This window comes from Chiloscyllium punctatum, chromosome 48 (assembly GCF_047496795.1).
Source record: "Chiloscyllium punctatum isolate Juve2018m chromosome 48, sChiPun1.3, whole genome shotgun sequence".
NCBI lineage: Eukaryota > Metazoa > Chordata > Chondrichthyes > Orectolobiformes > Hemiscylliidae > Chiloscyllium > Chiloscyllium punctatum.
In genome coordinates this window covers 41,683,636-41,707,988 of record NC_092786.1, presented here as the reverse complement: position 1 = coordinate 41,707,988, position 24,353 = coordinate 41,683,636, and the positions used below count along the sequence as shown (strand labels likewise).

General features: G+C 39.8%; 1 protein-coding gene across 4 annotated transcripts in view; it reads left to right on the top strand.

Annotated features, from left to right (window-relative positions):
- Positions 1–24,353, top strand: part of LOC140468927 (protein FAM227B-like) — a 308,644-nt gene that overhangs the window by 7,841 nt on the left and 276,450 nt on the right. For all 4 annotated transcript variants that reach the window (XM_072565043.1, XM_072565044.1, XM_072565041.1 and 1 more), the window contains 6 exons: positions 7,280–7,529; positions 11,122–11,183; positions 12,735–12,779; positions 18,450–18,554; positions 19,989–20,087; positions 22,166–22,267. In XM_072565043.1, coding sequence (XP_072421144.1) covers positions 7,280–7,529; positions 11,122–11,183; positions 12,735–12,779; positions 18,450–18,554; positions 19,989–20,087; positions 22,166–22,267 — 663 coding nt within the window. The remainder of the gene's footprint in view (positions 1–7,279; positions 7,530–11,121; positions 11,184–12,734; positions 12,780–18,449; positions 18,555–19,988; positions 20,088–22,165; positions 22,268–24,353) is intronic.

The window sequence follows — 24,353 nt, the reverse complement described above, 5'->3', positions numbered from 1 at the left end:
TTGATGATGTGCTCAAAAAACAATTAAGTTCACCTATGCAATAATTAAACATTTATTTCATCAGCTTTTCAATGCCCTGATACATGTCCAAATTTGTCCTCTCAACCATTAAAATCAGTGCTCATCTTAGAGTGTTGTTACCAAGGTTGGAGATTAAATGCATGATTTTTGACTAGACTCGCTTATTTTCTTTTATTTATTTTGTTGAACAGCTTGTATATCTGACTTGATTAGTTTGAAACAGATAGTGCTTCTAGTTCTGATAACGATCTTTGAACTTCTATAAAAAGCCTAGCCTTATAGGTATGGGTCTTGCCTCCAACAGGATATTTTACCTGATGTGGCAATGCTTGTGCTTCCCCATGTAGCATAAGAAACTGGATGAGGATAATATGAAATTGAAGAATCTAACAGATGTTTATTATGTACAGCCATAATATTCACAGGCACATCAGTGTCTGGGTTAACATTAAGATATTAAGTTACACAGGAACAGCATTTAGCAATATGTTTCCAGTATGATGTCCTGCCTTGAATGATCTTTCTTAAGACGCAGTATATGATCTGTTCAGTTACTTTTAGTCAACCAGTAGGATCGGTGCTGGGTCCTCTACTTTTTGTCATTTACATAAATGATTTGGATGCGAGCAAAAGAGGTACAGTTATTAAGTTTACAGATGACATCAAAATTGGAAGTGTAGTGGACAGCAAAGAAAGTTACCTCAGATTACAACAGGATCTTGACCAGATGGGCCAATGGGCTGAGAAGTGGCAGATGGAAGTTAATTCAGATAAATGCGAGTTGCTGCATTTTGGGAAAGCAAATCTTAGCAGGACTTATACACTTAATGGTAAGGTCCTAGGGAGTGTTGCTGAACAAAGAGACCTTGGATTGCAGCTAGATTGGATAGTGAAGAAGGCGTTTGGTATGCTTTCTTTTATTGGTCAGAGTATTGAGTACACGAGTTGGGAGGTCATGTTGCGGCTGTACAGGACATTGGCTTGGCCACTGTTGGAATATTGCGTGCAATTGTGATCTCCTTCCTATCAGAAAGATGTTGTGAAACTTGAAAGGGTTCCGGAAAGATTTACAAGGATGTTGCCAGGGTTGGAGGATTTGAGCTATAGGGAGAAGCTGAACAGGCTGGGGCTTTATTCCCTGGAGCGCCGGAGGCTGAGGGGTGACCTCATAGAGGTTTACAAAATTATGAGGGGCATGGATAGGATAAATAGACAAAGTCTTTTCCCTGGGGTTGGAGAGTCCAGAACTAGAGGGCATAGGTTTAGGGTGAGAGGGGAAAGATATAAAAGAGACCTGGGGGCAACTTTTTCACGCAGAGGGTGGTATGTGTATGGAATGAGCTGCTAGAGGAAGTGGTGGAGGTTGGTACAATTGCAACATTTAAAAGGCATTTGGAAGGGTATATGAATAGGAGGGTTTGGAGGGATATAGACCGGGTACTAGCAGGTGGGACTAGATTGAGTTGGGATATCTGGTCGGCATGGACGGGTTGGACCGAAGGGTTTGTTTTCATGCTGTGCATCTCTATGACTCTATGATTTATTATGACTCCTCTCTGGAACATGTGGGACTTAAACCAAACCTTCTTAACAAGAGATAGGGTTGCTACTACCACATCGCAAGAGACCTATTATACAATCTTCTTTCCTTAGATCACATGTTATGATACAGTGATTTTGTGAACATGTCTCTTAAAGGTATATAGATGTACTGACCATGAGACATCACACAACACTTGGTTTCTGCTGTTACTATTATAAGTAGTAAAGACTCCAAAGAGGGACATCAATGTTATTGAAGATGGAGTATTTCCACTTATTTGTTAGATCATAACTAGATATAGGACAGTCATAAAGAAATCCAGCTGGAAATTCAGAAGAAATTTCTTCACCCAGAGTGGCGAGAACACAAAATTTGCCAACATAGCAGTGAATCAAGCGCCTACTGTAAATAGTTTTAAGAAGAAACTAGACAAGCATTTGGGGGAGAGGGAATAAATGGTCATATGATGATAAATTTGGGTGAGCGGACATTCAAATGGATCATAAACAGAAACATGAACTGAATGTTCTGTCTCTGCCTTATTTCCATTGCTTTTAATAAGCTCTTTTATTTTGAGTTAAGCTGCCTTTAGAAGTTTCTGAAGATCAGATAGCAGAACCAAATACTGTACGTTGATGTGCTTATCCGAGCTGGTATGCCGAGCATTACACTATATTGAGACATTCACAATTGCGTTAGGCTAGTTCTGTAGCTAGATATCTAACTTATAAAAGTGAATTTAATTTTGAGAGCTTGAGTCTGTGGTGTATTCACAAAGCACGCAAAAGGTTGCTTTACGAGAACAAGCTGAATGCTTTTTTAGGAGATTTGATTTTGATTTCAAGTCCTGGGAAGAGCTCACCCAGGATTGTTGCATCTGGCACAGCCAAAACAAAATGGTGCTGCCTTCTTCAAAAGCAAACACAAATCATGGCAGAGAGAAAACCACAGCAGAGTGGAAGTCCCAAGCCAGCAACTCAGCTGAAACTGTTGTCTGTGGTATCTTGATCTGTTTGCAGCAGAATCGTCCGGGTGCAGGTCAGAACTCAAGCAATCCCACCAGATGATAATCATGGTCATCATGCTTTTACTGCCAATAACTTGAACAGAGCTGTTAGTGAGTTAGTCTCTCTACTAGACATTTGTGTTTAGGACCTTTTGAGAGACGAAGGAAAATTTCAAGTAGAAAGATAAAGATTATTATAGAGTAATATTCTGCCACTAAATGTTAGAACAGAGATATTCACGTGAAGACTATCCCTTTGTCTGAAGTACTAGTATATACAGATGATGAATATTCTCATCTTTGTGTCAAAGAACGAACAAGAATGCACTGTTTAATTCTAATATATGCACAGATCTTACATATTGTGGTTCCTAAATGCCAATTACTTTTAAATTGTGACACTAAGTTTCTGGACAGTTTCAAAGGAAGACAGGATGACTATGTCAGTGAAAAGTATCTCACCATGTCTTGGGTTACAGCAGTCAAGTAACACATGCCAGCTTTAGAGACCAGCAGCATGAAGCAGATGATTACCCTAATTCTCCTAAAATTTCCAGAAAATTTCCAGTAACTTTTGCTATTCTTTTTATAATGTAACTGTTGGAAGCTTATGTGTGGGAAATTTTAGTTAACCTAAGACACAGAGGAGCAATATATAGAGAATGTGAATAGCTGTCACTTTATTCAATGATTGAAATTCATTCTGGATTTGAAAGGGGCCTAACTCCATTTTTGGCATCTTTCCATGACCTTGCATAGCTGTCCATTATTCTCTTAAGAGAAATAATACAAAATATATATTGTGCATTCTAGGATTTCAAGGCAAATGGATGGATATCATGTGAATATGTGTGTTATGACATTTTAAATGGCAGAATATTAGTATTTCATAAATTTTATCTTTCTATTCAATTTTGTCTTCCACTCTCCTAGGTCCTAAAACAACTAACAGAGAGTAGACAAGTGAGCTGCTGCTAGGCCACTGACAGCTCTGTTCAAAGTAGTTGGCAGAAAAGACATGAGGCTTTGCCAGGTTTACTTGCCTTTCTGGTTTTGTTTTTGCCTGAAGCAACTTCCCAGTGCTTGATGGCTTCCCTAAAGTCTCATAGGAATCGTTCACATTGTGTAGAAATAATGCAGAAGACTGCCAATTAATTGCACATTTCCTGTAATCAAATATTCGTGGACATTCATGATCTTACCCTTGGGCCGAGAGATTTTAGACTAAGTTACGAGCAGGTATCCTTTGACATTTAGTGACCAGTCATGAGAAATTTCTGCCAAATGGCAAATTTTGATATTGGAATTTTAGAAATCTGACATTTTGACTTTTGTTTTCAATGTTAAAAAAGTTTTTAAAAGTCTATTATCAGTTTGACTGAAGGTGAGCTCCTTCTGACCTTGAAGCAGCTTTGTTGATTCCTGGCTGGTCAGGTTGAAAGAAATCTGAAATGTCAGTTTCATTGACAATTCATCTTTCAACCGGATAGGCTGGAAACCCACAAAGCTGCTCAAAGGTCAGAGGCAGGTCACCCTCATCAGTGCATTCAACAGACTGATTTTTTTTAAGAGGCCAAAGCCACCTGCTCTTGGCAGCTATCAGTCACTTCTGTCCTTCCAGTTCTTCAACATCCAGGCAAGGTGGAGAAATCCAGATGGGGGAGGGCAGAGAAGAGGATCATTGAATGGGGTGAGTGTGGAGGCTAAGACGGGTTGGAGGGCATGTGTGAGGGAATGGGGTATGTGTGTGATTAGGAGAGAGCAGATGATTATAATATGTGTGTGGTTGTGGGGAGAGCGCTTCACTAAGTCTTATGTCAACATAGAATATGGACAGTCTGGCTGATACATGAGCACAGAAACATACATCTTCATTTTTCTGTGATGTTTTATTATTTGTTTTATAGCAGGAAAGCTTTAATAACATACTAGATGTTTTCTTGCTTTATGTGTACATTAATTCATGAGCTGTGAACACCACTAGCAAGGCTAGCCTTTCTTACTATCCTTAATTGTGCTTGAAAATGTGGTGGTGAGTTAAAATAGGATCACATTGGAAAATAGTTTGTGAAATACTTTCTTGTCCTTTGCATGTACTAATCCAGCAAAGTCATGGTCTGTTGTTAGTATGGACTTTATCCTGTATTATATACACTAACTGCATTGACTGGTGAAATGCTGAGGTCACCTTGGTGATTTGATATAAATGAATCTGTCCATAGTTTTGCTAGTAATAGAAGGTAAACAGAGGGAAAATTAGTGTTTTGACCTACCTAAGGTCTGATAATCCCACCCATTTTAAATGGTCTAGAAGTATTTACATTTCACTTTAATTATAAGTATATTATAATTATATGATCCTTTATCACCAAAATCCTTCAGACCTTTTTATCTTCAGTTACTCTCATGCATGTAGTTAGCTAGCTTCAGTTAATTGACTGCCAGCAGCCACTGTAAGCCAGCTAACACAGGTGATGTGTGCAGTAGAACTTGGGCAGCAGGAGTTTTGATGTTCTTGGGTTTACAGAGTGGAACACAGGAGGGGTGCTTGGGAATAGCCAGGTCAAGAGGCAATAAAAGCAGAAACAGGCATTTATGGAAGGGAGACACACATGGAGAGCTAGGCATAATTCTGATGTCGGGACTAGTGCATGTTAAAAACACATCCAAAGAAGTATCTGGAATAGACTGACTACATTGTAGATTTTATGGAAAAGTGTTTAAACCTTGGCATGCAAGGCTACAAGGTCTCATCTAACAGCCAATGATGTGTGACTAGCGATATGGAAGGGGTTTAACAAGGGAAACTTTGAAAGATGGTTGAATGTGGTGAATGAGTTGAATGTCCCTTTCCTAGGCATGTTGGCAGTGGCAGGAGCAGTCCCCTTCCCCGGCGGTGGTGGGAAGGGGAGAGGTCAGCTGTGGTGGGATCCTTTGCTTTAAAAGCAGTCTGAGGAGGCAGCAGCAATGTAACTCAGAATGAGGCACCGGCCGCTTCAGTGTGTTGGGCCCAGAGTCGAATTTGAGCCCAACTGGAGAAACAGTAGCTTCAGCAGTGGCTGCATTGCTAAGATCGACCCAGTATGGACTCATGCTGGTGACAGCTGGTGGAGGCAAGATGGTGCCAAAGAATGGTGACATGGTTCCAGCTGTGCAGCATGGCTCCAGGATATGGCTGGGCTTGGGTACTTGACAGCGGAGGTGGTGGCGTTTTGGCATTTCAGCTTTGGCAGTGGAACTTGGGGCGCCGAAGTGTTCGCAGACTGAGAGATGGACTTTGTAGCTTCATTTTTCTTGCGGTGAGGACTCGTGACAAGCAGGGGAGTGAGCTGGACATATCCTTTTCTTTTGTCTGTTTCTTTTATTTCTACTTCTGTTTTCAATCCTGCCTTTTGCATATTAAGATGGTGCTGGAGCATGGTGACTTTGTACACTTTTCACTGTACTCCTGTACTCAAGAACACCTGACAATAAAATCCAGATCTAAAATATCACGTACCTATTTGTTCTGTATCTTTATTGGCATGTTCTGATGCAGCAGTATCCTGTTGCAGTATTCATGGGTACAAGCATTTTAAGTAGATTTCCAGCTGTTGAACAGCAATATTGCTAGGCAGGGTAGTTGAAGGCCCCACAGCTGGACAGTGATACTGAGGCTGGTCAGAGGCATTGCACAAACATCATTGTGTCTGACAGTCTTTACATACTTATGAAGCTGGAATCTATAGCAGAGGCAAGAATTGCTGCTATTATTGGAAAAATAGAAAGATCATTACTCCAGGCTCTTCAAACTTTATCTGTATTTATTGATAGCCCTGCCAATCAAACAAAGGCAAATTAAGTCTACAAAATGTACATTGAGAAGCTACAAAAGACCACTAAATGTGAGCATTTGAAGGTGACATAATCAATTATCATTGGAAATGGTAAAGGTACTATGAAGAATTGGAAAGATCACATAATAACTATTGAGAACTACACAGAAGACATGACAATTTAATAATATCAGGAAGATGTTGTGAAACTTGAAAGGGTTCAGGAAAGATTTACAAGGATGTTGCCAGGGTTGGAGGATTTGAGCTACAGAAAGAGGTTGAATAGGCTGGGGCTGTCTTCCCTGGAGCGTTGGAGGCTGAGGGGTGACCTTATAGAGGAGGTTTATAAAATCATGAGGGACTTGGATAGAGTAAAGAGACAAAGTCTTTTCCTTGGGATGGGGGAGTCCAGGACTAGAGGGCATAAGTTCATGGTGAAAGGGGAAAGATATAAAAGGGAACCTAAGGGGTAACTTTTTCACACAGAGGGTGATACGTGTATGGAATGAGCTGCCAGAGGAAGTGGTGAAGGCTGGTACAATTACAACATTTAAAAAGACATCTGGATGAGTATATTAAAAGGAAGGATTTAAAGGGATATGGGCCAAATGCTGGCAAATGGGAGTAGATTAGGCTAGGATATCTGGGCGAGATGGACAAATTGGACCGAAGGGTCTGTTTCCGTGCTGTATATTTCTATGACTATGACTGTATAATATTTGTAACAAATAGTGTAATAACTAGAAAATATTTTATTAGTCAAAACCGACCAAAAAAAAACAATTCATTCCTCATTTAAAAAGATGTTTTATATAAAAGTTATATTTTTTGTAATTGAAAACATTTAGTCTGATTGCATGTTCTGGTTTGTGACTTTTATTGTTTATGTTACAGACTAACTGGCCAGAGTTACTCCCTGATGAAGATGAGTTTCAAATGAATATTAAGCCTGGTGTATTTAGTTCATATGAATCAACTGTGCAATACATCCATGAAAATGTACCTTTCCAAATGGAGATTCTCGATGATGTTGAGCAAAAGATTAGTGAATTTGTATCACGATTGGAAAGATATTCCTCAAAAATTCTGTCAGATAAACCTAGGGAATCTAAGATCAACGAGCATCAAATCAATACATCATACAGTAAGACATCTGTGCTTTTCAGTATTGCTTTTATAGCAGTAGAAGCTTGTATTTGTAATAAAAACAGAGAATGCTGGAAATACTTAACACCTCAGGCAGCAACTGTGGAGAGATAAACAGAGTTACCAACCAGGAGGTTTGATGACTGATAGGAATTACACCAGAGTCAGATGGGTTTGGAATTTTACATTGCCTGTTGGCGTCCCAGTTTGCTAGCCCCATCCCACATCTGAGCTAATTTCAAGAAGGCTGGATGAGACAGAAAGACTATCCATTTACATGTGACAGGAGGCAGCCTTAAGATTGGAGATGAGGCAGTGCAGCATTTCTTCCTGCCAGAGGTCCCCCACCTATCATGCTGTTGGGCTCTTGCTGCAGCCACTGGTCATCTGGTACAGGAGAAGTCTCTCCAGAATCAGTTGATTCTCAGTATGTACAAATTGCATGATCACGCTGTATCTGGCGTCTACATTAAAATTTGTATCCGGCCTGGCTATTTCTAGGATTGAAGCGATGGAGGAAGACTTTCTGCCACTTTCAGTCCTCTTCTCCATTTCTCTGAATGAAATCAGGTCCAATTCATAGCACTAGGACCTTTACCATGGGAAAGATGAGGAGGCAGGCCACAAATCCACTCCAGCTGGAATGAGGATTGAGCCTCAAGCTATTGGCACCAAGCAAATCCTCACTGTCTTTCCAGCTGTATGAGCCAGCTGGTCTTTCAAAGAATCCAAGTTGCCATGGCTACATATGCTTCCTGATGCATGCTGTTGCCTGGAGCTGTGGACAGTTGGGTTAGAGTCACCAATTTCTTTCCATCATATGTCTGACCAGATATCTCTTCTGGAATTAACCTCCTGCCATTAGCATGTTAGAAGGATTTACAAGTTGATGCTTGACTTGTATGAGCATGTAGTGAATACACTTTCCATGACAAACTGACGTATTTACTTGTCTACAGTGGTGCAAGGCTTGACACTGAGCTGAGTTTTAGTAAAATATAACCTGGAATATCTTAACTGAAGTAGGCTCATTTAAGTGAGGCAGAAAGTCTTTAGCGTTGCACTGAAGTGTTGGTCCAAATGACCTACAAAAGCTGCAGCAAGAGTGCTTAAGATGCAATGGAATGTGAACCCAGAGCATTTGACTCAGGGGACAGGGATGTGACCAACTGTGCCACTAACCTCATCACTTTCGGTTATATTTTAGGAAATGATTTTTTAGTTTAAGTGTGAACTGGAATAGGAATGATTTGTTTAGTGAATGTATGTTAGGTTCAGAGCTCCAAAGAAACATGTTGCAGACTGTGGTTATATAATTTTTCTTTTTTCACTCCCACACCACTGCCTAACTGCGGTAGTGTTTATTATTTTTTACCCCCAGAATCGTGTGTGTGCAGGTGTGAGACACAGTGAAAGACACAAGGTGCACGAATCTTTATTCAATTTCCACCACCAGGAAGAAAAGAAACACCCGAGTGGCCAGTGACAAGCCGTGCCCTTCACATCAAAGGGCAATGTCGTGTGATCAAACAGTGAAGGGGAGGGTAGGGATTAAATCAAAATAGAGTTGGGGGGGAAATAATGCACTCCACTCTCTGCAGCGCCCACCTCTCCCTGAACAGCTTAAGGGTGTTGGTGGACACCGCGTGCTCCTTCTCCAGAGATACCCGGGTTCTAATGTAACCGCAGAAGAGGGGCAGGCAGTCGGCCCTAACAACCCCCTCCATGGCCTGCTGCCTGGACCTGTTTATGGCCAGTTTGGCCAGGCCAGAAGCAGACCCATGAGAAGGTCCTCAGACCTGCCCTCCCCCCTCCGTGCTGGGTGCCCGAAGATCAGGAGCGTGGGACTGAATTGCAATCAAAAGCAGAGGAGGAGGTTTTTAAGAAAATCAAAAAGGGAGTGCAAATGCTCACACCCAATATATACATGGTCCACAGACTCTACAGCCCCACTGAACAAGCAGTTGGGCTGGGAGTCTGTGAACCACCGCAATCTGTGGTTGCAGGGGACCGCTGTGTGCAGCACCCTCCACCCCAGATCCCCGAGAGAAAGGGGGAGGACTCCCCCGTAGAGAGCCCTCCACTGGCACGCCAAGGCGTGTCCAGGCGGTGGATGAGGGAGAAGAGGTGGATGGTGTGCAGCAGCAGTCGATACAGGGCCCGCCGTTTTATGTCCTTAAAAGGGACAAATCTAAAATTCCGGAGGCGGCTCAGGTTGTGGGGCATAGGTTCCTGGAGGAAGTACGGGACCTTGGGGCCAATGTGAAATTCCATCTGTGCAGGGGTAAGCGCATCCTCCAGCTGGTGCACTATGTCGGGTCTGAGCACCGCCGTTTTAAGGTGTCGAATGGCAGTGGCCACTTAGCAGACGTCTACCATTGCCCTGTTCACTATATCCTGCGGCAGCGTCAGACTGTGGTTATATTTTATGAAGAGGAGAAAGTGAGGACTGCAGATGCTGGAGATCAGAGCTGAAAATGTGTTGCTGGAAAAGCGCAGCAGGTCAGGCAGCATCCAAGAAGCAGGAGAATCAACGCCTGAAGAAGGGCTCATGCCCGAAACGTCGATTCTCCTGCTCCTTGGATGCTGCCTGACCTGCTGCGCTTTTCCAGCAACACATTTTCAGCCCATATTTTATGAAGAATAAACTTCAAAGTAGAAAACATGCCAGTTGAAAATAAACAGCTGTTCTTAACAGCAAAACATATGGATAGTGGAAGTTTATATATTTTCTCACAACAATCAGATTTGTTTAAATAGTGAAATGGAGAAGCAGAGGCACTTTTTTGCAGCTTTATATTTGGTGCATACTCCGCCCAAGAAAATTAATCCTTTTAAGTAGCATGCAATTGATGAAGCTATCCTTAAATATCAGTTTGAGTGATTTGTCAGGATTCTTGCCTCACTTGTTGTGGTTACCAGTCCTCTCCTGAAATTTGACACACAATTTGGACCAGAACTTCAGTATAATACTGAAGAAGTTACATTTCATTAGATGAACTTTCATCAGATAAGATGTCATATTAACATCCCATTTTCCTGTTCAGATAAATATAAACTATTTTATATAGTATTATTCATACGAACATACGAACAAACAAGAAGCAGGAGTAGGCCATTTATCCTCCCAAGTCTGCTCCATCATACTGTTAGATCATGGCTGAATTGATTGTAATTTGCAATTTACATTTCTGCCTTCCCCAGATTCTCTTGCATGCCCCTTACTTACCAAGAATATGTCCCAACTCTGGCTTAAAAGGGATTCAAAAAAAGCAGAGAAGGGTGATCTGATGACCTGGACAACATTTGTCCTTCAACTTGCACCACTGTAGATAAGTAAATAAGTCTGTTTGTCATCTTGTTTGCTTTTTATAGGACATTCCATTGTCCAAATGGGCCGCTGCACTTACTGCGTACAACAGTGACTGCATTTCAAAAAGTAAATAATTAGATATGAAGCACTGTGGAATGTGCTGTAAATATGATAATGCGCCATATAATTGCAAGATATTTCTTCTAAAACTTGTCAAGATGCTTTATAGTTTATGAAGGTTTATTTATTCGAGCATAAAATCATGTTTTTTTTTCAGTTCCAGCTTTTCTAACACAAATGAAGGATTCTGATGCGTTACTAACACATCCCAGTCGAAAGGTAAAAACAATTCCAGTGACATTTTATGTAACAGTAGTGAAATTACTTATGAATAAAATCTGTAAAATTTATCATTATTATATAACTGCAGGAACAAAAGCCAAGGCCTGATATTTGGAGAGTTGGAGTGAATTCCCTCATGGTTTTTCCTGTCAGATACTGAAACTTTGGTGGAAACTCTTAATAAAAAGAGTTTGTGGGCGGCACGGTGGCACAGTGGTTAGCACTGCTGCCTCACAGCGCCTGAGACCCGGGTTCAATTCCCGCCTCAGGCGACTGACTGTGTGGAGTTTGCACATTCTCCCCGTGTCTGCGTGGGTTTCCTCCGGGTGCTCCGGTTTCCTCCCACAGTCCAAAGATGTGCAGGCCAGGTGAATTGGCCATGCTAAATTGCCCATAGTGTTAGGTAAGGGGTAAATGTAAATGTAGATGTAGGGGTATGGGTGGGTTACGCTTCGGCGGGGCGGTGTGGACTTGTTGGGCCGAAGGGCCTGTTTCCACACTGTAAGTAATCTAATCTAATCTAAAAAGTGTTTCTGTCATACATCCTCCAAAGCTGGAGCATCCGAGCATAATAATTTCTTAGGAATCTTTAGGTGATAGTGATTTTACTGTCCAATTAACATTACACATTGCTATCCAGGCATTTGACATCTTTTGAAGTAATGTTTATGTCACTCCATACGTTATTTGAAATGTTTAACAATGATAAATGTTTTTATTGTAAGCTAACCAATCAACCATTTGGAGCAAAATCAATTAATTGAGGTATTAATGGCAAATTTTAATTAGCCATGGAATGTATTTCTTGGCTTTTCTGATTTCAATGATCGCATACTATGTTGGTCATTTGATGTTATGATACTCAATGTATTTGAAGTACAGGTAGACAATCCTTTATCCGAAATCCCGAAATCTGAAATGCTCCAAAATCCAAAGACTTTTTCATGAAGTTTTTTTTTCTCATTAACAAAGTTGTTTGGCCACCTCCAAACCCACTTGACCCACATCACTCAGATACAACGTGGGGACGTGGCCCAGCACTGGCAGCCATCTGTTCTGTCTCAGGGCCCACATTACTCACAGGTGCATCTGCTGTTTGGTAAGATTTTTTAAAAATTTCGCCATTAAACTGTCACTTATTTCGAAATCTGAACTCCATCAATAAACACATCGTCTTGGATCCCATTTACCAACTTCTGAGAAAAAGATCCGGAAATGATATCACCCCCTTAAGAGAACAAGACACATAAATAGAAAGCGGGACATGATGCTAGCGCTTCACCAGAGGCTTACTGATGGTGTTACTTAGTGTGATGATGCAACGTCTGAAAACGAACCTTCCTACTCAGTGAGCAAACTTACAACCTACTGTATTTCTCTTATTCTTAAACTAAACATATTATAGATCCAGAGTATTTTAATTCAGAAGTTTGGTTTAAGTTTGTTGAATTTATCATGAAGTTTTTTTTAACTCAATCATTAATGGAAAATATGAGATTTGAAACATTGAAGGAAATACAACTGTCAAAATTGCTTTCTTTTTCACAGCTTTCTGAAGAACTTTCTTTTGCACGCACGGGCAAGACTGTTGAGGTAAGGTTTTCTGAACATACATACAACAGCTAAGCATTTCTTAACTTCAGTGAATTTTATAAAGTGTCTACAAAGAAACTAGTCTTGAGGTTTTGTTAAAATTTTTGGAAACATGGCAAACAACATAAACGGGATACAGATTATTCCCTTTGCACAGTTTCTTAATCAACAAGAAAAAATAGTTGTCTGTATTCAGCTCATTTTATTTAATGAAAATATAAGCTTGTTTTGGTATGATAAATGTGCAATATCTGTGTAACAAACTTTATGAATTGGGCTTTTGAACTCACTTAATTTCCATCAATGATATGCTCACCGTTGCTCCACAATAATAAGAGGGACAGCATCTTACACCTGAACTTCCAGTGTTTCACATATACAAATGACATCCATTCAAATTCATAAATTTGACAGCCGTTCACTCTCTTAAGTGTTTTAAAATGGCATTGAGAAGCCTAAACATGGGACAGATCTTTCCCTCCTGGAGCCTGTAGATACAAGACAGATTCTGCCATTATTCTGAAAAGGAATGTGGATTCCACCAATTGGACAGCCCTGGTACTGTTTCTTTCCCTAGACCTTATTATTGCTCTCAGTGCCCCTGGTTGTAATGTGTAGCCCCTGATTTCAAATCCCAATTTATAAGAATGTAGTTTCCTGAGGGATGATGTAATATCAGTCACCCACATTGCTGACTATGTCAGAGGTACCAAGGAATGGTTATTGAAATTCAGCACATCTTTTTGTTCTACATCTTTCACTTTGGTGATCCTTCTCATTTCCTACTGATTGAATAAGACTATAACATATTAGAATTGACAGTGAATATACATTCAAAAAGTGCAGATTATGTCCTATGATTGAACACCCATGCCACTGATGTGCCCTCAGAAGGTCTTTTTATTCCACTTCCTCCCATTATGTCTTGGTGTTTGCGCATGGTTTTTGCTTCTGGTGTGGATGAGGACACAGATTATGGGCAGAATAAGTGAACTGCAGATGACACCCTGATCCAGAGTACCATTCAAGTGGAGAGAGAAAAGAGAAATGTAATGATAATAGAGGATAGCATAATTAGGGGCATAGGTATTGTTTTCTGCAGTAAAGACAGAGTCCCAAAAGCTGTTACCAGGCACCAAGGATTCAAGACATCTCTACTTGGCTGGACCTGGAGTGGGAGGGGACAGATCCAGTTGCCATGATCCACATAGGGGCCCAGAGTATGGTGCTGGAAAAGCACAACAGGTCAGGTAGAATTGGAGGATCAGGAGAATTGACATTTCGGGCATAAGCCCTTCATCAGGATGGGCACCATGATACACATAGGTACCAATGACATCGGTTGGACTAGGAAAGAGGTTCTACTGAGGAACTATGAGCATCTTTGGGCGAGATTAGAAAGCAGACCACAAAGGAAATAACCTTTGGATCATGTGCAAATTGGCATGGTAATTGCATGGTTCAAAGACTGATGATAGTGAGGGGAAGCTGGCTTCAACTGAAAGGAAATTTAAAGAAACAAAAAGAAATGGAAAAGCAGAGGTGCAGGGCAGTGAAGAGTGAAAGATAATCAAAGGTGACAGGAAGGGGTAGAAAATATATACAGAAGTGTGCAGAAACTAGAACCAGAATAAGTATTAATGGTTAAAGACTCAAAGCTGAAAGCTGTTTATCTGAATGCACACAGCATTTGTGACAAGATAGTTGAAGACACAAATAGAAATACATGACTTGATAGCTATTACAGAGACATGGTTGTAGGGTGACCATGATTGGTCAATATACATGGTATACTGTGTTCTGGAAAAATAGACAAAAAGTAAAATGATGTGGGGTAGCTTAGGACAGTTGTAGATGAAGCTCAATTTGGTGCATCTTGACATTGAGCGTATGGGTTGAAATGGGTTGCTGAAGTAGTGTGAGGTAATAGGGGACATGCAAGCTTTAACAAGGTACCTGGTAAACAGGCAGGGGCTGGTGCTTGGCATGAAGAACATGGAGCACCCAGCTCAGTGAGAGGTCGCAGCCTCAGAGCTCCTTGGGATGCATAGGACACAGAGGAGGTCTGAAATGTTTTATGTTGAATATAAAAGTTGGCAAGTTATGTTCCAGCTGTACTGAACTTTAGTTAGGCCACATTTTCAATATTGCATGCAGTTCTGGTCACCATACTACCAGAAGGACATGGACGCTTTGGAGAGGATGCAGAGAAGGTTTACCAGGATGTTGCTTGGTCTGGAGGGTTTTAAGTTACGAGGAGAGGTTGGATACACTCGGATTGTTTTCGCTGGAAAGATGGAGGCTGAGGGGCGACCTGACAGAGGTCTACAAAATTATGAGAGGCATAGATAGGATGGAGATTCAAAGGCATTTTCCCAGGGTGGGAAGGTCAACTGCAAGAGGGCACAGGTTCAAGGAGAGAGGGGCACAGTTAAAGGGAGAAGTGATGGCAAGTGCTTTCCTGAACCATTTTGGCTAGGTGCACCCACAGTGCTGTTATAAAGGGAGTTCCAAGATTTTGACCTAGTGACAGTCACTAATATCATATACAGAGAATACATCCATTTTGAAACAATTCCTAGTGGCAGTGTGAAAGAGTTATTCAATTCTGAGCTGTTGTTGGATTGCCCAGGGATTAATACACCATTTTTAACTGTTGTTGGGCTGTATATTCCCACTGTTGATGTATGGAGTTTATTCAATTCATAACTTCAGTAGTCAGATATTAGTCACAAGGTTTACTATCTTCATTGTCATTATTTAAACAGTCCTGGGTATAAGTCCTTGAAATTGCTATTTTGGACAAATCAAGTTCAAGATGAAGCTGCTAAACTGATGGAGAGGGGTAGGGTTCCTAGAAACACCGCAATGGACTATTAGATAGCAATGATTATTAGCGTCCTCATTGCTGTTTTTATTACCATTTAACAACATGCCTTGCTCTCACCCTTTCCTCCTCATTGTTGCATTCCTCTTTCATTTTTTCACATCTCCCAGTTAAGGTGTGAAATTGACAAAAAGAGTAAATGAGATAATAGCGTATTATCTCTAGATAATAGCTCTAGATATAGCATCTAGAGAAGGTAACAAGTGTTAAAATCCTGAACCAGACCACCAAATTTATGTTGTATTCTGCCTAGGTACAAGTAATGTTTTTTTGAAAAGTCACCAAAGTTCTTTTTATTCATTCAGGGATGTGGTGGGCACTAGTTGGTTCAGCAATAATTACCCATTCCTAGTTGCCCTTCAGAAGGTGGTGGTAAGAGGCCTGCTACCATTCATTTCGTGCTGATATGCTCTCAAATCTGTTAGGAAGGGGGTTCCAGAATTTTGACTAGCAACAGTGAAGGAATTGCGATATACTCAGATTCAGTTTCCATGGTTTCAGTTATCCTCAGTTTACTGTGGCCCAAAAATATTGCGTGGAACATTCCAGAAATAATTCCAGGGGCTGTGGGGAGGTAAGTTTCCCTTTTAAATGATAGGGTTTGCGATTATTTGCAGTTTCAGGCATCAACGGTAGGTCTTGGAATGTATCACCCACGGATACGGAGGGGGAATACCTGTATTTCTAAGCCAGGATGGCAAGTGGCTTCGAGAGGAACTTGCAGGTGATGGTATTTCCAAGTATTTGCTTTCTTGTCATTACGGATATTTGTAGTCATGGGCTCGGGAGCTGTTATCTAAGGATTCTTGATGAATTTCTACAGTGTATTTTGTACGTGGTATACACTGTTGGTAGTGGAGGGAGTGAATATTTGTGGGTATAGTTGATCTGATTAGTGTCAAACTTCTTGAGTGTTATTGAAATTGAACTCATCCAGGCAAATGGAGGGTATTCCATCACACCTTTTCCTAGCTACAATAAGTTCTGAAGAACAGTTGCTGAACCCAGAACGTTTTCTCCAATTTCTGTCCTCTAATCTTGCCAGACCTGCTGAGGTTCTCCAGCAATTTCTGGTTTTGTTTCAGGTTTCTTGCATCCACAATTCTTTGTTTTTTCCAATTCATCAAACTCTTAACTTGTGCCTTGTAAATGCTAGACAGGCTTTGGTGAATCAGGATATGAGTTATTTGCTGCAGTATTCCTAGCCTTGGATCTGCTCTTGTAGTTACAATATTGAGATGGCTAGTCCATTTCAATTAATGGTCGATGTCTAACCATGCTAGGTTACTGGTAGTTGGGAATTCAGTGATGATAGGTCCATTGAATAGTCAGAGCAATGGTTAGAATTTCTCTTGTTAGAGATAGTCATTGCCTGGCACTTGTGTGGTCTGAATGCTACTTGCCATTTGTAAACTCAAGCCTGGATAGCTTCAAGTCTTGATGCATTTGAACTTGGACTGCTTCAATGTCTGAGGAGTCACGAATGGTGCTGAACATCAACGAGCATCCCCACTTCTGACCATACAATGAAGGAAACGTAATGGTCATGGATGAAACAACTGAAGATGATTGTGTCTCATACATTATCACACTGGACTCTACATTGACATCTTGGAGCTGAGATGACTGATCTCCAGCAACCACAACCTTATCTGTCTCTAGCAGAACATTCTTTGCCATGTTAATTTAAGTTGCTGCAGCCTAATAATTCTGCCAAAACAAAACTGAAACTTCTCCCTGTACCTTTAGTGTAATGGGGCATATTTCCAAAATATCAATCAATATTGAAATCTACAGCAGTACATTTCAAATAATTACATTTTCAAATAATATTTCCTTTACTTCATCAGGATTGGGATGGTAGAGTTCCACAGCATATTTGATTGCTTTTATAGGAGATATAATTGTAACCTTCAATTTCTTTACATGTCATGCATTAAGCTGTGTACTTTTATGCTTAACTGACCTCGTATTTTGTAAGTTCAGAAGTCAACGTTATAATAAGTAGAATTTGTTAGAATTCATTGGAACATGAACATAGACATTGCTGAACCTTATCCAAATTGAACTATCAAGTCAACAGCTAGGAAAGGTAAAGACGCCAATTCCAAAATGAAACAAATATTAGCTGGCTGGAGAAAGATCGGCTTGTTACATTGTTGAAGTGATACTTTTCTGTTCATGTAGCTCAAAATGCTGACTGCAATGGCTAAAATGTGAATGTTGGAGCAGGTCCATGAGCTGGATTTTGTGTGTTTCCATATAGAAGTTTATAAAATCATGAGGAGTATGGATGGGATAAATAGACAAAGTCTTTTCCCTGTGGTGTGGGAGTCCAGAAGTAGAGGGTATAGATTTAGGGTGAGAGGGGAAAGATATAAAAGGGACCTGAGGGACATGTATGGAATGCGCTGCCAGAGGAAGTGGTGGAGACTGGTACAATGACAACATTGAAAAGGCATTTGGATGGGTATATGAATAGGAAGGGTTTGGAGGGATATGGCTAAGTGCTGGCAAATGGGACTAGATTAAGTTGGGATATCTGGTCGGCATAGACGAGCTGAACCAAAGGATCTGTTTCCATGCTGTACATCTCTATGACTCTATTTCTATTATCTTTTATGTATTAAATGTATAAAAGCTTCTCCACTTTCATTATTCGATTGTGGGGTTGGTGGAAGAAAGCAGTGTTAGGAAATAGATGACCACAGAATCACTCACCTTCTTTGTAAAAAAACATAGTCAAAGTTTTTTTGTCATATGTAATTTTTCTTTTTATTTAGTCTGAACGTTTCCCAGGTTTCAAACCATTTGAGTTTACAGAACTTCCTGGACACACTGAGGCTATTCAACTGCTAAGTTTGATTTGGAGGACTCAGAAGTTTGATGTAAGTTATTATTATTAAAACTTGATTTAACTAACTGTTTTCCTTCCTTATCCTTGTATCTCGGAATATTTTATGGTCCTTGTGAAGTTTGAAACATTTTAGCATGCTAATAATTATTATGCGTTCTGATTTTGTTGTTGTGGTAGAGTTATAGATTCGCAAATTGGATGCTTTGAGAATGTGGCGAAGGAAAAGCATTTTTTTTAACCATTACAGCAGATCCATGTGTCTTTTCGATAAAATATTGGAAAGTAAATGTGACTGGTTGTTTATGTTTTTACAAATAATTTGAATCTATTTTAACTTTTCTATCTGAAGTTCAATATGCATACAGATGTCATATGTGTTATAACTATCTATTCAGTTGTTCATCTCTTTCAACTTATGCATTACAAAATATGATTTGTAACTTTAGTTTTAATTAGTTTTCATAAAATAGTATAATCACCACTTACTTTGTGGTGGATAAATATTGTAAATTGAATTAGTACACTGAGTTGGGAGACAGACTAGTTGGCGATTGTTTCCTTGCTCTTCGCCAATGCTATTCTACAGTTGCGTACTAGGAAATGTACAAGAATACCAAAGGATGAAGAAAAGCAAAAAAAAACTGTGTGGATCTACTTAGCAGACCAGAGACTATCTGTAGACAGAATAAATGGGTTAATGCTTCAGGCTTGCTCTTTCACCAGAGCTGAAAAATATTGCACATGAGCAGAATTTTAAAATTGAACAGACTAGTGTGAAGGTGAAGTAAAATATCATAAACATACCCAGATGAAAATTAAATTAAATGAATTACCTATAATGTATTCAAATCTCAAATAGGAAATAGGTAAATGAGAGAAAGAAAATATAAATGAGACAATTGGAGATGCAGTGAGAGAAATATGGTAAGCATGTGGCACATCAAATGGGTGAATAGATAAAGTAATGAGTTAGATGGGTGAAAGAGAAACATGAAAAATGCAGAGATGTCCCCAGTATCCTAGCTCTTGCTTGCTATCCCGTAGGTTGAGCATTTTATGTTTTTATTTCAGATTTTCAGCATGTGTAATATTTTATTGTTTATTCAATGCCAGAAACTGATTTGGTTTTTGAATTCTCTAGTTCTGTCAGAAGAATGGCCTCATGCATGGCCTCTGGCAAGATTCCAAAGATGAAAATTCCAAAATTTCTCAAAATAATATGTTCTGAAAAAGATATTTAACTTGAAACATTAACTCTTTTATGCTCTTTTTCTATGGATGCTTCTGGAATTGCTGATTATTTCCAGCATTTTCTTTTTTGTTCAAATTTCCAGTGTCTGTAGTATTTTATATTTTATGAAGTGTCATGTGAGCTGCTGCAGGGTACAGCACTGTCTCCTATCCTTTTTTGTAGTCAAGCTTATGATAAAGTTACAAATACTAAATCAACTAAACTTCTTGACAGCTTCAATATCAAATTACCTTGAAAAAGCTGGTTCTCTCAACTTCATCTGGTGCCATTCTTCAGGATGCATTTTGGTGGTTCTTCCTTTCCAAGTTTCAGGTACAATTATGTCATTTTAAAAAATGTTTGGGTGTATCATTGTAACAGTCTGTAAAAAGTTCAGATAAACTTTTGATTTTAACATTTCTATGAAAAATGTTGCCAGAATGGAATTGGTGCATGATGCCTCCATAACGCATGGAACATCACGTGTCATGCTCCAAAAATATCTTAATAGCAGCTATTGGTGTGAAAAGCCTAAAATACTGAAGGTAAAAATGTTAACCTATTTCATCGTTCACCACTGTGTGCTAGTATAGATTAGGGATTGAATTTAAAACCTGCTGCTCTGTGAGTCAGTTGTTTACTTATTAAACTCATTGAACTATCATTGCCAATAATTAACTATATTTAGTGAGCAGCTTATCAATGAAAAGGCATTCCACAGTGGCACATTTAAATAAGGATAGATGTTATACTTTAAAAAGAGATATTAGAAGGAATTACCAAAATATGGTTAATGTTTCAAATCTGATATGACTCTTCAGAACTGGTACTAAAAATAGTGGAACATTTTCACTTGCACTTTTCAGTATTTCAAATCAGCAGTTGTTATTAAGAATTTGGAGAACGTTACTCCTGATATTATGGAAGCATGGCGGAGGTGGGTACTACAGATGCTGGAGATTAGACTCAAGATTAGAGTGGTGCTGGAGAAGGGCAGCAGGTCAGGCAGCATCTGAGGAGCAGGAAAATCGACATTTTAGGCAAAAGTCCTTCATCAGAAATCATTATGGAAGCATTACACACCGGTTCTGAAGAAGAGTTGTATTGGTCGCCAAACATTAACTTTGTTTTTCCTCGCTGTACAAATTCTGCCAGACCTGTTGAGTTTCTCCAGCACTTTACGTCTTTATATGACCCAAATATTGCCTGACTAAAGTGTTATGGCTTTTAAGGAGGATAGAACTGAAAGGCAAAATTTAATGCCCATTTCCCCATCTCAGCTGAGGAGCATACAGGGAGATGGATGAAGGACATTTAATCGGACAAGAAGATATAGGGAGGAGAAACCATTGTCTTCCTGACACCCTCATGAGTAAGTCATCAATGGGAACATCAAAGTTGTCTTTTCCACCTTTAGGTCAATTGAAGCCCTTGCATGGCCAGTAAGAGGCTGATCCTGTTGTCTCACTGCCACTGGCTATGTGGGATCCATGTGTATGTATTTCCAGATGACTACACAGCTGAATGCTCCCTCCTCACTCGCCCTCCACGATTACCTCAAACCTCGCCAAGTCATCCCACTTCCATCCTAAATAAGCTTCTTCACTTATCTCTAGTCCGACTCTCATCTCTGCTGTTGCTCCTGAGCCTACTGCAGTCCTAGGATGTGATGCTCGTACATATATCCCATTGGATGGCTGCTCTTGGGCTAGGTATCTTTGCATTCAAAGGCCCTAGAATCAAGACTTCAAGAAAACCAGTGCTTGTTTGGGACTTAATCTATTCAGGAGTTTAGGATTGGACTGCCACAGAGTTGTCACTAGCTTTCTGGCCAATGAACTGGTCCACCACTATGTCTACTGAATTCAGCCCAAAGAGTGATTTAAGGAACAAATTAAACATATAGGGAATAGATGTCTGAAATAACAGTTACCAACAGTTACCAAGTGGGTATGTAGATTACAAAAGGGAATAGAGGAAGAAGAGCATTAAGCTCCCATGAGGACTCATAGAAATTTAAGCTTGAAGATAAGAGTTTTACATGTGGATGTGTGCAGGATGTAGGTTGGAAAAGAGTAAGCTATCAAAGAGCTGCTTTTCAGTAATTTTATATTCAGTATTTTGCTTGACTTGTATGATAAATATAAATCTGTATTTGCTTGCCTTTTTAAATTGTATAATCCTTTTGCGTATTCATTTGTTTGTAACTTTTCAAAGACTTGCTTTCTATAATTTATATATTTTTGTCTTTTTTTATGTTTGGAATAATTTTGATATTTCTCATCACAGTATTATTTTGTCATTGTCTGCTGCATTTTAATCTATAGTTTAGCTGTATTCAGTATGTAGAATGGAAGTCATGAATGAAGTTGTGATTTTAACAAATTTATTTTATTCTTGATCATTACAAGCCTTCCCAAGAAGATCAAGATCACCTGTTTAGCAGAATTGCTGATAGTTTTGTGACACTTTTTATGACGTGCCCTCCTCCGGTGCTTGATTCATTATTAGAGGTAATGTTACTAAATTCATATATTTCTGCAGAGGCATATTGCATTTTCAATTACTATCGACTTTCTAACACTTGCATTGATACCTTGGTTAAAAAATGCTCTGCTTCTGAGGCAACAACATATTGCCATGAAGATAAAATGCTCCTGCAATTTTCTTATTTTATAATACTTCTTTCATGCAATATCAACATCACTGAAAAGCTTAGTACTCTTACCAATCTATACTTAAACTGCCCTTAAGAAAGTGGTAGTGGGCACTTTCCTGAGCTGTGGGATAGATGTACACCCATAGTACACTTTCTGTGGCACCTTATTGAATGCATTCTGAAAATCCATATAGACTACTACATCAACTGGTTCCTCAATTTCATTTTTTTAAATTCACTTTGTGGGGAAGTGGCTGGCTGGCCAGCATTATTGCTCATCCCTACTTGCCCTTGAGAAGGTGGTGTGAGCTGCCTTCTTGAACTGCTGCAATCCATTTGCTGTAGGTAGGCCAACAATGCACTTGGGGAGGGAATTCCAGGATTTTATTCTAGCAACAGCAAACGAATGGTGATAGATTTCCAATTCAGGACATTTACTTAGCAACAATGAAAGAACAGCAGTATAGTTCAAAATCAGCAGTGTGTCACTTGGAGGGGAACTTGAAGGTGATCTTGTTCAATGAGTTTGCTGTTTTTGCCCTTCTAGGTGTTAGAGGACATGGATTTTTAAAAAAAAATTATATTCATTTATAGGATGAGGGGGTGTCACTGATTTAAGGAAAAAATTAAAAGTATAGGGAATAGATGTCTGAATTAATAGTTACCAATGATGAGGCAAAGGAAGTGGGTGTGTGGATTACAAAAGGGAATACAGGAAGAGGAACATTAGGCTCCTATGAGGACTCATAGAGATTTAAACTTGAAGATAAGAGTCTTACATGTGAATGCGTGCAGGATGTAGGTTGGAAATCGGTTCGCCCATTCCTAATTGTCCAGAGGACAGTTAAGAGACTACCACATTGATGTGGATCTGGAGTTCCATGTAGTTCAGACCAGGTGAGATGGCAGCTCCTTTTCCTAAAGGACATTAGTGAATTGGATGGGTTTTTCCTATAATTGGCAATGGATTCATGGTCATCCTTAGACACTTAATGATTTTTTAACAGTTTCTTTTTATTATTGAATTCAAATTCCAACCTCCGCCATGCTGGGTTTCGAATCTGGGTCCCCAGGATCCAAAGGACTCTGGATTAACAATCCAGCAATAATGTCACTGAGCCATCGCCTCCCCATCCGCATCAAAGATACTGCTGTTGTCTGTTCAGTGGAAGCTGAAGGTTGACAATTAGTCACATTAAATCTCTTTCACTTGAAATTCCCAACTACACAAACAGCATACGAGTTCAACTTCTAACTGTGGAAAAGCTGTTTATAAAGTAAACTTCATAACGAAGTTAAAGTACAATGATTATGCACAAGTTATACATTTACTTCATTCATTGTAATTATGAGCATCGCCTGTGGTTCAAATAAACAACTGAATAACTTAAATCTTATGCATCATCCTCATTTTTTTAAGATTAGCTTGGGCTCAAAATTCTGTAGGTCGGATATTCTGGGTTAGATGTTGGAATGTGCCCAATGAATGCCTCCCTCTAATTTTCAAGCCTGATATGTCTTCTACAGGTAAGTACCATTCAAGTGCCTGCAAATGAAATACTTTATAGTATTTGAGTTTATGCAGAGGCAATGAACCAACCCTGGCTTAAAAGTTGGGCCAGGTGCACCTCTCTAGACCAGATAGTTCTGAGCCATCCTTCACCATTCCCCTTAATCAGGAAACATGTCCTTGCTCCAAGGGTTGTCGACCAAATGACTGACAGCTCTCGAGTCCCACTGATGCCTCCAGGTCCATTGATTTCTGCAGGATACAATCGACAAATCTGAACAGCCATGGAACCAGATATGAGAATAAGGCAGAATTTTGCTGAGGCTAGCCTGGCAGGCCCTGGGGAAAAGTACTGGGCTCCCCAGGCCAGTTGGGTGGGGTGTGTATGTTTGTGGATGAGCCTTCACTGGCCTGAACAAGAAGGATTCTA